This window comes from Citrus clementina, unplaced genomic scaffold (genome assembly GCF_000493195.1).
Source record: "Citrus clementina cultivar Clemenules unplaced genomic scaffold, Citrus_clementina_v1.0 scaffold_4, whole genome shotgun sequence".
Lineage (NCBI taxonomy): Eukaryota > Viridiplantae > Streptophyta > Magnoliopsida > Sapindales > Rutaceae > Citrus > Citrus x clementina.
The window spans coordinates 2,787,693-2,800,101 of record NW_006262274.1 but is presented as its reverse complement, the minus strand read 5'-3'; the positions used below and the strand labels follow the sequence as shown (position 1 = coordinate 2,800,101).

General features: G+C 33.6%; 3 protein-coding genes across 5 annotated transcripts; 2 read left to right on the top strand and 1 right to left on the bottom strand.

Moving 5' to 3' along the window:
• The first annotated feature begins 849 nt into the window (after positions 1–849).
• LOC18045285 (enoyl-CoA delta isomerase 1, peroxisomal) lies at positions 850–1,870 on the top strand. Its single transcript, XM_006435970.2, has one exon. The coding sequence runs from the start codon at positions 1,067–1,069 to the stop codon at positions 1,781–1,783; it is 717 nt and encodes a 238-aa protein (XP_006436033.1). The 5' UTR covers positions 850–1,066; the 3' UTR covers positions 1,784–1,870.
• A 1,380-nt stretch (positions 1,871–3,250) lies between these two features.
• On the bottom strand, positions 3,251–6,979 carry LOC18045284 (ACT domain-containing protein ACR9). 2 transcript variants are annotated; one of them, XR_002906001.1, is made up of 7 exons: positions 6,582–6,979; positions 6,090–6,308; positions 5,869–5,974; positions 5,008–5,356; positions 4,353–4,637; positions 3,931–4,260; positions 3,251–3,628 (listed from the first exon to the last, which is right to left on the bottom strand). XR_002906001.1 is itself a non-coding variant. In XM_006435969.2 (6 exons), the coding sequence occupies exons 1-6, from the start codon at positions 6,733–6,735 to the stop codon at positions 4,114–4,116; spliced, it is 1,260 nt and encodes a 419-aa protein (XP_006436032.1). In that variant the 5' UTR covers positions 6,736–6,979; the 3' UTR covers positions 3,635–4,113. The 2 variants fall into 2 exon arrangements, 1 of the variants encoding a protein (XP_006436032.1); XM_006435969.2 differs by lacking the exon at positions 3,251–3,628 and having other exon boundaries at positions 3,635–4,260.
• A 3,386-nt stretch (positions 6,980–10,365) lies between these two features.
• On the top strand, positions 10,366–12,100 carry LOC18044487. 2 transcript variants are annotated; one of them, XR_002905896.1, is made up of 3 exons: positions 10,366–10,542; positions 10,677–10,719; positions 11,859–12,100. XR_002905896.1 is itself a non-coding variant. In XM_024185289.1 (2 exons), the coding sequence occupies exons 1-2, from the start codon at positions 10,422–10,424 to the stop codon at positions 10,721–10,723; spliced, it is 168 nt and encodes a 55-aa protein (XP_024041057.1). In that variant the 5' UTR covers positions 10,366–10,421. The 2 variants fall into 2 exon arrangements, 1 of the variants encoding a protein (XP_024041057.1); XM_024185289.1 differs by lacking the exon at positions 11,859–12,100 and having other exon boundaries at positions 10,677–10,723.
• Positions 12,101–12,409: the final 309 nt, after the last annotated feature.

Below are 12,409 nucleotides of genomic sequence, written 5' to 3'. Positions count from 1 at the left end.
AGAGCATGCATGATTTATAAAAGATTATTTCAGGGTTATTTTTTGTAAGTCCCCATATGTTTTAACAAACTTTGGTGTCAACCCTAATGTTTTAACAAGTATCACCGCACACTCTAATTAGTAAAGTTTGCCATTAACTTTGATGGAATTGTCAGTTATTTAAGCAAAAGACTTGTTTGCCCTTCATTTCAAATGTTGTTACTGAAATATGAAGATGCCGCCGAGAAGTATGTGTCTTCTACAAGGTTTTCTTCTTACATAATTTCACATACAACAATACAAAAATGATGAAGTTTATGGATTTCATTTTTATAATATTATTCTATGTATATTTATATGACAAAAGTTTATTATATTTTATAATTTTAAATGTAATTAATAATTGTAGTTATAATTGAAATTGTTTTTATAATTACTATCAAGATTGAGTAATTAATCTATTAGATGATAAAAAAGTAATAATTTTATAAATTATAAAATTAATTGTCTAATAAATGAGTGACCCATAGTAGCTGCAACTTAAATTAAAAAATATATGAGTTAATTTAAATTAAAAATATATATCACGATATGCATCATTGTATGCGGACTTGTGGTGCTTCCATAATTTTATTTGTAGATTTGTGGATGTGTTAGACTTTGAATTTGTGTTATTCTTGATTTTTTATTTATGTTGTGTTATTTTATTTGTCAATTTATAGTGTTGTTGGATGTTATTCTAGTATTAAAGTGTTGATAATTGAATTATGGTTGTATTTTATTTGATTTTATTAGAAAATTTTGTTAAATTTTAAATTTAACATTATGTGAATCAGAATATCAAAAAGATCTGCCACCAATCTGTACGAGTATTACCTGTATCCAATCCACATATTCTTTTTCTGGACGCGGATGCAGATCTTAAAATATTAATACAGACATGATCCGAATTTTGCCATTTCGAAGCCCTGTCGCATTGCACCTCGTTTTTTTTTTTAAGTCAAAGATGTCGAAAATCGATTTATTTGGTCTGTGATCGAGCTTTCTCATACAGCATTTCTATCGAACTGAGAGACTGCGCAAAAAGATGTGTACGTTAGAGAAGCAGGGCAGCCTCTACATTCTAACAATAACGGGTCCTGGCGAGCACCGGCTGAACCCGACATTAATCGACGCAATCCAGTCGACTCTGGACCGGATTAAGTCCGAACCGATCACTTCATCGACAGCTCTAATCACCACCGCCGAGGGCAAATTCTTCTCCAACGGGTACGATATCGAGTGGGCCAAATCCATCCAATCAAATTTCCAGCTCATGTCGCGAAAACTCCGGTCTCTCATCTCGGATTTGATTTTACTTCCCATGCCAACAATAGCAGCTGTCACCGGCCACGCCTCGGCAGCGGGTTTGATTTTGGCTTTGAGCCACGACTACGTTTTAATGAGAAACGACAGAGGATTTTTGTACATGAGTGAGCTTGATATCCGGCTCACGGTTTCCGCATGGTTTATGGCTTTGATTGAGTGCAAGGTTGGTAACCCGACGGCTCGGCGCGAGATGGTGTTGAAAGCTGCAAAGCTCACGGCTAAGGAGGCGGTGGAGAGGGGAATTATCGACGCGGCGTACGACAGCGCCGAGGAAACAGTGAAGGCTGCAGTTAAATTGGGGGAGGAATTGGTGAACAGGAAGTGGGATGGACACGTGTACGCTCAGAATCGGGTGGTGGTTTTAAGAGAGGTGTTGGATCATTTGGATTATGACGAGACTGTAGATCAGCCGAAAAACACTGGATCAAAACTCTAGCTGAAGGTTAAAAAATAATAATTAAGATATGTTTAGCTCTGAACTGTGATTTTGCTTTCCTATTGGTAATAATATAAAATTAACAAACGGCTGTTGCTTTTTTCTTAATTGATTTAATTTCAATCACTTAAGTACTATTTTAGGAATGTAATAACTTTTAAAATAATTTATATTAGCTGTGTTGAAGAAATAATCAGCTGTTAAGAGAATTAGTTAAGTATTTGGTAAATTTTATTTTTAGAAGTACTGTGAGTTTTGAAAGTAGTCATAGACATTTGATATATTTCACTTTTAAACTGTTGAGAGAAAATAAATGACTAAAATATACATAATGTAAGATAAAATTTACTTATACATATAAAAACATGTATATATAATATTTTTAATTGCGTATTATAATAATATTTACTAAAAATAAAATTTATAATTTATTGATTTTATTTTTTATTTTTTATCTTAAAACAATTGAGAATTAAATTTATAATATAGTGAAACAAATTTAATAATAATTCGACTAATAAATTGATATTAATACATTTATATTGATGAATTATAATAAAAATTTATTAAAATATTGATTTTGTTTCCGATTCAAATAAGGATAATTTTGGGTTTAGATAATAATTTTAAGAATAATTATAAAATTGTATTAAAGGATAAAATCGATTCTCAAAATCAGAATCTAAAAACTACTCATTTATTGCTTTTCAAAATAAGTTGTAAGAGGGGTTGATTTTGACAAAAATAATTTTGATTTTTTTTTACCAAACACTAAAATTGGTTTTTTAATTTTCAAAATCACTTAAAAACCTCTCAAAAGCAATCCCAAACAGGCCCTAAATCCCTTTTTTTTTCAATTTAATGCAAATTTTTTGTTTTTTAAATCATTATGCTAATTTTTTTTAACTTTTTGTTTAATTTAAAAAGTATGAATGATATAACTAAAAAATATTCTCCAAAATAATCATATCTGATTAATTAATTTTTATTCTTAACTAAATAAAATTTAATAACTAGCATTATTACCTATCTTTATAATTTGTGATAATATAGTGGCAGTCTATTATTATTTTTTTTTCTATTTTCTTCAAATTAGCATTGTTTATCGTTCTAATTTTTTATGAATATTTTGCATATAAAAACATCATAAATTATAATGAAATTAATTAATAGATACTAATTTAGAATATTAAAAGGATATATTCAATTGAAAATGATTTATATTATAATAATATATCATTTTATTTATGTTCTTTGATATATTTGTTATTTATTTAACATTTATAATTTATAAGGACAAAAATATGAAAATATTAGTTTTCGGTTTTTTAAGTTAACATTTATTTTTAGTAATTCAAACAAAAAGAAAAAATATATCACTTACATTCAAACATTGATTTCTATTCAAAATTCAAAGTAATTTAAGTCTATTCAAATTTTATATTAAAAAAAAAAAAGTCACCTAGATTGTCAATAACAATAATAATTCTTTCTCATCACATATTCCAAATTAATTAATCCTAGGATCCAACTTGCATGCGGTAATATCTATGACAATGCATACACAGTCACTGCTAAAATGACCTGGCTGGCGACAATTGCGGCAAGTAGTGTTCAGACAGGCTTGTTTAGGCACTCACGAGCAAGGTTACCAGGTTTACGGCAGTGATTTCAAGCCTTCTCGTTGGTGCAGTCAGCAGTAAGCAATTGTTGCAGAGCCTCGCATAATGAGCTGGTAGTCTAGGTTTCGTGCAATCGCAAGCGAGATGGCCCATCTTTAGTTCTTTAGCACCCAAATGACAGACTGGATTATTGTACCATTGGCGGGCAAGATGTCCCCGACTCCTTAAAAACAAATAATTGGGAGAATGATGGGTAACGTGTTCAATTTTAGCGATCGAACTGTGCCTATTATTTTTAAGATCATTTGTAAAACATGCTTACGATTATAACACAATGTAAACATATTTTAAATTCTTAAATTTCTTTTAACAATTTTCACTTGGCATTTGTCAATTTCTAAGAAAGTAATGGAAGAAAGACTGCATCTGGGACAATTATTACCAAGTATGCGGAAAGATGAAAAATAATGGAACCACTGTGTTTTAATTGACGTTACAAATGATGTATAAGTGATGATGACATACATCGAGTGAATGGTAAGAGACTTGTTCCCTGCACACCACCAATCTGAAACATCCTTTGTAGGTAGAGTTGAGCTATTAACGGCAAGTCAGCAAGAGTGATGAGAGGTGCCGGCAAGTCAGACGAGAATTGAGAGGCATGTCAGCTATGTCAGCTGCAAGTTAACATACAGTATATAAATCAGCTCACCAGCCCATCAATGTCTTTTTCACTTTTTCCACTATCCGATTCCTGGCTTGGCTGCTTGCCAATGGGAACTCTAGACTTTCATCCAGAAGGAACCTGTAAACTTCCCACTGTCGGTGGGAAGTGGAATGCCTTCCAATTTCAGCCTATAAACCAAGGATAAAACTGCTGAGTCACAGAAAAAGTTGGGTAAAAGCACAGCATATGCCAAAACATAAATGAGATCATCAATTCTTACCGAGAAAATGCATATTCCCAACGCTTTTAGAGCCAAAGTAACATCATAGAATACACGGGGTCTTCCTTTTCCGCATAATTCAACAGGATTAGCGACCAAGAGCTCAGTATCTGGGCCTCGGTTGGTAACCATAACACGCAAGGGGTGAAGCATCTCCTCTTTTAGATGAAAGCATAGAGCAGTCTGTTGCTTAGGATCCACGACCTTCTTCCCATCTGTTTGCCGAATGAATAGATCCATGTTCCGGTAGCCTTTCACGCTTGAAGAGATTCTACCATAAGCAATCTAATTGCAAAAGAACAACAGCCATGTATTGGTAAACTAGTAGTTGCAAAAACGGATTGGTCTTATACCTATTAACATATGCATACAGATGCACATCCAAAGAAAAAAGAAAACACAACTTTCCCGTGAAATTGGTACTCTCTTTAAGATTTTCTCATAAATAATTATTAGAGGAGAAACAGAAATCTATATCTATTGTTCCCCTAGACCAAAAGAACATATAAATGCAAAAAGTTCAGTTGAAATCAGAAGAAGAGACATTTAGTTTTGAATCCCTTTATATGCAAGCAATTCAAAAGAAAAGCATGGCCATCAGACCAGGTACAGTAAGAACAAGAATTGTAAATAACAGAAGCTCAAAACCAAGTACCTGAATATTTAAGTCCTTTGAAGTCCTCAGAATGTCATAAAAGAGGCCCTTTTGATCAGCACACTTTATTTGAAGCAAGGTATGAGCTGGACTTAATAGATTATCCACTGTAATACTGGCCTTGTTCTGTGTGACCTCTGTGCTGAGTACTCTAGAGAAATCCTCTTTATCTAGCAGCTCAGAGCCAAATAACTCTTCTGCCACTGCTGGAGGGAGGGAAGTGAACGCTTGCAGACTTTCATATTCAGGCCCAGCCAACTGAATTTCACAACTTATGGAATACTCTCCTAAAACAGCAATCATATGTTCACACGTCTCCTCACGTCTCTGTTTCGTGTGTAAAAGCTCCCTGAAAAATGATAGCAGAAGATAGTAACTAAAATACTGCTTAATGGCGTTCAACATGAAGCATACGTTTTGAATCCACTATTTACTCTGTCAGCCGAAATGATACCCCTGAACCTCAATTTAGGTGATAATATCAAAATAATGAGGAAAGTGGTAAAGAATACTCCTTCAGAATCAGGCTTTACAAAGCAAAATCTTCTTCAAGCGTATCCAGTTACCAGGCAAATGAACAAAAAACTTCTGCAGCCAGACGTTCAACAATGAAAACAGACCGTCTCTAAACCAGCACTTATCATTCTTTTGAGCATCAGTTACTCCCTAATTACTTTTAAGACACTGTACTGAAGAGATGCCATTGAATTGAAGCCAACATTAAATACACACACGCACATGCGCACACACACACACAGACATACATACAAACATACAGAGATGTGTATATATATATATACACACACATACAGATATAGATATAATATAAGGTATAATTCGGATAAAATGACAAGAACTTACAATCCATCGGTTATAAAGAACAAGTCCAAAACTCTGCCATCTGGGGTTGTCATCACTTTAACTCTTTGAATTGTAAATTCAAGTTCCGTGAGAACTTTAGTAGCGTCTAGTAAGAATTCAAAAAAGAAATGAATCAGTCCAAATGCCCAGTTTCATCCCAAATAAATGAATAAATGAATAAGCATATTAAAGAACCTGACACAATGATACCATCAAGTTACCATGAAGAAGCCCTTTTCGGTCAACGCAACAGTACTTCAATAAATACAGTGAAGGCTTTGAAGAGTTACTCGATGGCTGGTTAAAGTAATACGAGACCAAAATAGACGGGCACACTGATAAAAGCCGATTCTTCAAGCTTTCCCAATCAACTTTATCTGAACTTGCATCTGGCACTACCCACAACACTATGTAACACCATCTTCCATCCGTAGAGAAATCTACATTAAATAAATAAAATATATTCAATCACAATTATAATTTGAATACAAAAATTTAGGATGCCACTAGAATCACCTTGTCTAAATGTCCATCAACTATAGTGTATCTGTGGCCCAAAAAAAAAAAGAAAAAAAAAAAGCACTTTCTACAGAACAAGTTACAAAGTCCTTTTAACTTTGTAAAATTACAAGCTACTGTAGACATCCTCAAAAAATCAAAATGTTATCAAACAAACGTTCTTTTACATTCGTATGTTTGTATTTTATACGTACCCCCTCGTACAATAAAAAGACCAAACTCGAGAATTATGCGGCAGAGATCGCAGCCGAGGCCATTCTTGTCCGGGCAATTGACGGTGACGACGCTGGGCTCGGTCGGGGTACTGCCTAGCTGGACCAATACGATGTCGTCGCAGGGGATGCCCATTATCCTCTTTAGCCAATAGAGCAGCGGCTATCAAGTCAAGATGTATCGGCTAATAATATAAATATGTCGTCGAACGAGAGGGCAGTTTGGATTTTAATGCTGCTGCAACCGGAGTCTGGAGATTGGCTTCAAAGAGCTGGGTGGTGGCGGTTGTAGTGTCGTACAGCAATGAGATCAGACATATCTTCTTCGGTTGTAAGAGAGGCGAGGGGAAATGCGCCTTTTTTTTTTTTTCTTTTTTTCTTTTTTTATGTTCGGTCGTTTAGCTTGGGCCACTGGCTTCGTCAAGTCCACGTCACAAGATATGAAGTGGGGACACGTACTGGTTGCGAGCAAGATTGTTTACCGTAATCTGCTGCCATGATAAGCCTCGGCAACAGCACTCGTGTAATCATTGTATTTTTGTACTGAGCATGAATGGATTTGTATAATATTGAAATTCGAACAGATCTAATGTATATATGTAAATGATAAATTTATTTTTTTTATTTTCTAAAGCGTAACTATAAATAATAAGTTATTTATTTTGCTAGATGGAGAATATCTGAAACATCAGTATTTTATATTTCTATCATTATAAAAGTTGTACATACTTGTTATTTATTTTATAAGCTAAGTACTGATAAAAGTTGTACATACTTGTTATTTATTTTATAAGCTAAGTACTAAAACCACACGTGTCGTGTGCTTGGGGGGCGAGTGTGCTGCCGTTTTGGGTCTCTACCCTCATGTCATCATGCCTAGCATTTGCTAAAATATTAAAAAAAAAATATTATCATTTTAATATTAAATTTATTTTGACATATCATGTCAGTACCATGATTTGTCAAAAAATGTATCTTACTATCAAACATTTGTACCGTTGTCAATTCACTATTATTTCGTTAAGAACGTTAAAACTTTCCTAATGTCTTACTGATGTCACAATGATATCAAAGACATTCTCAGTTGTAAGAGAAAAATTATTTATTAATTTGATAGATAAACTATCATTTTACTAAAAAATTTTTAGAAAAATTATCATTTTATTACTAAAGTTATTCTAACATATAATACTTAAATTACAACGGGTAAAATTATCTTTTAAAACTCTTAGAGATGAAATCAATTTTTAACTCAATTTTTATTAAATATTTATTTTTTAACAGAATAATAATAAATTAATAATGACACAAATATTTAGCAGTAAAATATATTTTTTTAGTAAATTATAATTAATTTTGGTAGTAAAATAATTTCCGAAAAAAAAAAAAGACATCACGAGGAAAGCAGCACTCTTTCAGATGTGCAGCCGCGCTTTTTCCTAACATTGGGGGAAAAAGTTAAGTTAACTTTTCACACGCGCTTCACATGCATAACTTACTCGCCTTCCAGTCGCCATTCATATACTTGTTGCTCATCACAAGTATCTAATTTCAGAAAATTTTTCAGAATCTTTCTCTCAACTCCAATAGTCCGATCTGGAGAGGGAGAGAGGGAGAGGAGTGCTTATTGTCTATAGGAGATCTGCAGCAGCTCGTCACTTTTTTATTTTCTTTTTCTTTTTATAGCAGGGCTTTTATTTATTTATTTATTTTTGTCTAGAAGGGTGCGAGCTACTGGGGAGAGAAACTGCATTCTCTCGCAGTTCACTCACCCTTCTAGACAATAAGCAGCACTCAAAACGAGAACAAGCTCTGTCACCAAACATATCCAAAATCCTATGAGTATTGACACATCAGATGGCAAAAATATGAATGGTCAGCAAGGAGAGGAGAATTTTCAAAACAAAGCCCATATAGAAGCACCGACAGAAACAACGAAATAACAACTCATCCATTGGCAGCAAGCCTGAAATATAGAGCTGGCCCTGCAAGTGACCGAAGTGGTGGATACAAGGATACTGAAATTTGACGTGGGTAGCGCTTGAGTACCACTCAAATTTGGTTTCAAATTGACATATTATCTGTCGCGTTCACCAATTTTTTAGTCTTAAAATTAAAAAAGAAAAAGAAAAGACCTAGACAAAAGTAATTACTCTGATTGCGAGTCTCCTAGCATACATTAAGTGCAACTTGTCATGTCAATTTACTTGATAATGATGTTTCATTTTAATTAAAGAAATGCAACTTGGCACAATGATTATCTAATTATTCCAATGTTCTAATTTCTTACTCTATTGTCTTCATTTTGTGCTTCTTTTTTTTAGTGTATTACGTGTATGTAGTCCACTATGCTATTTGGTTGGCGGCCTTTAGTTTAAGCTCAAAGTGCAAGGTCTCACCAATGACAAGTCAAACATGGCAAGCAAGCAACAACCAATGGGACTTTGGTCCAGTGGGAGAGTCCTTACACTTAGAATAATGAGTGCAAGGGTTCGAGCTAAAGCTACCTATTTGAATGCTCAAGCATGAAAACGTAATTACTTATTTCCTTTTCTTTTTCTTTTGATAGGGCAATTACTTATTTCTCGATATCCAATCAGAAAGGAGATCATAGTGATCTTGTAGTTAGAGGTCTAAATCAAGCAAAATGGATACATTTGTAACTTTTTCTTTTCTTTTTTTTTTTTATAAATTTTTGTTTAAACTGATCCAAGTACGAACCCAAGTTTGGATATATGTTGAGGTTTAAAGATGGAATCCATCGATTTAAACTTGAGAAAATAATAAATAAACAAGATTTAGATTAAGATTTAGACCAAAATTATGTTCGCACCATGATTTAGACCGAAATTAATTTAAATTAAATAGGAAGAAAAGAACAGTTGATCCCTTGAGTCTTGTTTGAATAGATATCTAAACTCCATCATTTAAAAAATGAATAGCTAAACTGCTAATAATTTAAAATTAGATATTTAATTTTTTTTTCATATTAAATTTGGTCTTTTTGGATGGAAAAGAAGAACATTAACATGAAAGGACATTAACATTAACATTGGTTAACATTATACTATCTACATCAAAATAGATAAAAGTTGTCTAGAAATAACTGCCTATTTAAAATTTTGAACAGGAGTAGCCCTTTTGACACCGTCTAAATTTCTTGCAAAACATTTTCTAATTGAAATTACCTAAATAACCAAAGATAAAAGACTCTTTTTTTTGTTTTGAATAAAAATTTAATAAAACATTTAAATAAATTATTCTTTTAACACAATTTGTTATACCCACCCTATTTCATAATTTATATTTATATTTTAAATTTTAATTGGAAATATTTTTTGAGAAATTTTTAAGAATTTATAAATTTGGAGGTATAAATCATGTAATAAGAAAAAAATAATTTAAGATTTTAGGATTTACATATATTTATATATTTTTTAGGGTGAAATTTAATTACAATATGATTGATTTTAATTTATGGTTAGTATTTTATAAATTAAGCTGGAGTATTTCAGGGAATAGAATTAAGCTGGGGTATTTAGTAGGATTTTCAAAAAGCTCCACTCTTTGAACAAACATTAGGAGGAGTCCAGCACTCAACAAAAGCAATGTAATGAAGGCTGCCCCGTCTTCGACCAAAGCCCGACGGCCCCATCTGGCCCAATTGTTGTGCGTGGTGATTCCTGTCCGGCCCGGCCCACTAATTGCAGCAGCTGCGTGTGGTTAAGAGTCAGAGGCTGAGTGCTGGTAAACAAAATCAATTAAAGTCTGCAAAGTTTCGTTTTGAGTTGCTCGAAATCACAAATTTAATCGGACGCAAAAATGAGAAAATTCGACCCGTGGCCGATCTTCTTCAGGAGAGAATGGAATCGGAACTGGCCATTCCTGGTGGGATTCGCCATCACCGGCACCATCATCACTAAGTTCTCTCTTGGTTTAACTGGTAACCCCTCATATCTTCTCTCACATATAAGAGCAAAGTATATGCGTCTCTATGCGCAAATTACGGAAATTTGTGAAATTAATCCCGATTTATTTTTATTTGATTTGAATTTTTATTTTTAAAATTATGTGCAGAGGAGGACGCAAAGAATTCTCCATTCGTACAGAGGCACAAGAAGTAATCATCTAGCCCTAGATTTTATTAACGTTGTTTATTATTATTGTCGAATCTATAGATTATGATGATGCTATAGCTGATGAAATAAGTGAGTAAGACTGGTTAGTGTAATGGAATTTCGCTGGAGATAATATTTAGGTTAGATTTGGAAGCATGTAATTTGGCTGTAGAATTGGAATGGATGGAACTTGAAGTTGTTTTTTTGGCAGAACATTTAGGGACTCAATACTCTTGTTCTACTTAATTTTACTGAAGTTGTAATTTCCTACTCACATGGATTACTTTGTGACTCTGTTTTCATTTTGGGGATTTTGCTTTGGTTCAATGGTAAAAGTTTTGGATCATTTGCAATTTTTTGGTTGGCATATGAGGGAGAAGATTCATTTACTTGCGTGGGATTATAATTTGCAGAGTAATTGTTTTTCGTCTTTGGCTCATTGCTGCAGATCTGCAATCCCTCTCAAGGGATCTTGTTTATAACAACAGATTTGATTTTAAAATCTTCTAGGATATTGAGTTTTGGTGCACTGGAATACATATGCTTTCGCTAACATTGAAGGAAAATGCTTTCTGACATAGAGGGATTATTGGTTTGAAGGGAAAATTTGGTTGTGGTGTGGTTGGTAATTTGTTTTGCTTTTGCCATTTTGCCTTGCAAATCGCGTAACTATTGCTTTTGGATGTTACATCCGTGGTTAACATGTCAGTAGTTCTTTTGGTTGAAACTTGTCTCTCTTCCCCTCTCCCCTTTCATATATATTTTTTCCCCCTCCTTATCATAGAGCATTATCCATGCTTCTAGCTGGATAATTGTAAGTGTTGCCCAAAGTCACTTATAATTCTTTCATTAGTAGAAAGTAGTCACTCATCAGATTCGTGCTAGCTCATCCTGAAGGTCCCTGAGAATTCCATGGAATGTAATTGGCAGCTAATGCATTCTCATTTTGTGGTGAAATGAAAACAGTTGGTTACCCTAGTAGCTAAGTAGAGTAAAAAATTTTCACTTGGTGAATCATTTTAAGGATTAAATATTATAGTGTGTAAAGAAGAAATTCATGATTGATTAATTCTCCTTGCACTTGATGCTCTGTCATTGTTTCTTGATTCAACTTTCTTCTAATTTCTATGTATTTTAACAGGTGAATTTGCATATGCTTGGTGGACATGCTGTTAAATGATCTTCGAATTGGCAGCAGAAGGCTTCTTTCTTTGTTTTAACATTCACTTTCTGTTTTTTTCCTGAACTCAAGGGATGTTTTAGGTTTAAGTTAGCCTATGAAGGTCCTGTAATCGTGTTGAAATAAAGAGATACTCAGTTTATGCATCATTTGTTCCAGCTTAAGGATGAATACATTTCTAGAGTCTGATTATTGTCCCCCAATTCCCTTGATCCTTGCTTTCCAGTTTCCACCTTTTGCTGAGGAGCCTGCGCATTTTCTTAAAATGGCTTGTAAGTTTCTGATATATTGAGAAGCAATTCACAGGGATGGCAAATTCGTGGAACCATCTGGGCCATGGTTATCCTTGTGAGGCTGTGAGCTTCGACAATGCTGATGCTGGATTTGTTTCACCCATGCAGAAGCGCAGACCAAAATGCATTTTGTCCTTGTTAATCATGATGCCGTTAATGAACTAAAAGAGTATACTATTAGAAGATAATTAGTTCATATGAACTTCTAAACAGATCATT

Bases quoted from the DNA above. Each gene is read 5' to 3' on its own strand.
- LOC18045285 (XM_006435970.2), top strand. From the start codon at position 1,067: ATGTGTACGTTAGAGAAGCAGGGCAGCCTCTACATTCTAACAATAACG.
- LOC18045284 (XM_006435969.2), bottom strand. From the start codon at position 6,735: ATGGGCATCCCCTGCGACGACATCGTATTGGTCCAGCTAGGCAGTACC. The intron at 6,309-6,581 runs GTACGTATAAAA...TATTTAATGTAG, and splicing joins TCTTTTTATTGTACGAGGGG to ATTTCTCTACGGATGGAAGA. The intron at 5,357-5,868 runs GTAAGTTCTTGT...ATCATTTTTCAG, and splicing joins TTCTTTATAACCGATGGATT to GGAGCTTTTACACACGAAAC.
- LOC18044487 (XM_024185289.1), top strand. From the start codon at position 10,422: ATGAGAAAATTCGACCCGTGGCCGATCTTCTTCAGGAGAGAATGGAAT. The intron at 10,543-10,676 runs GTAACCCCTCAT...AATTATGTGCAG, and splicing joins GTTCTCTCTTGGTTTAACTG to AGGAGGACGCAAAGAATTCT.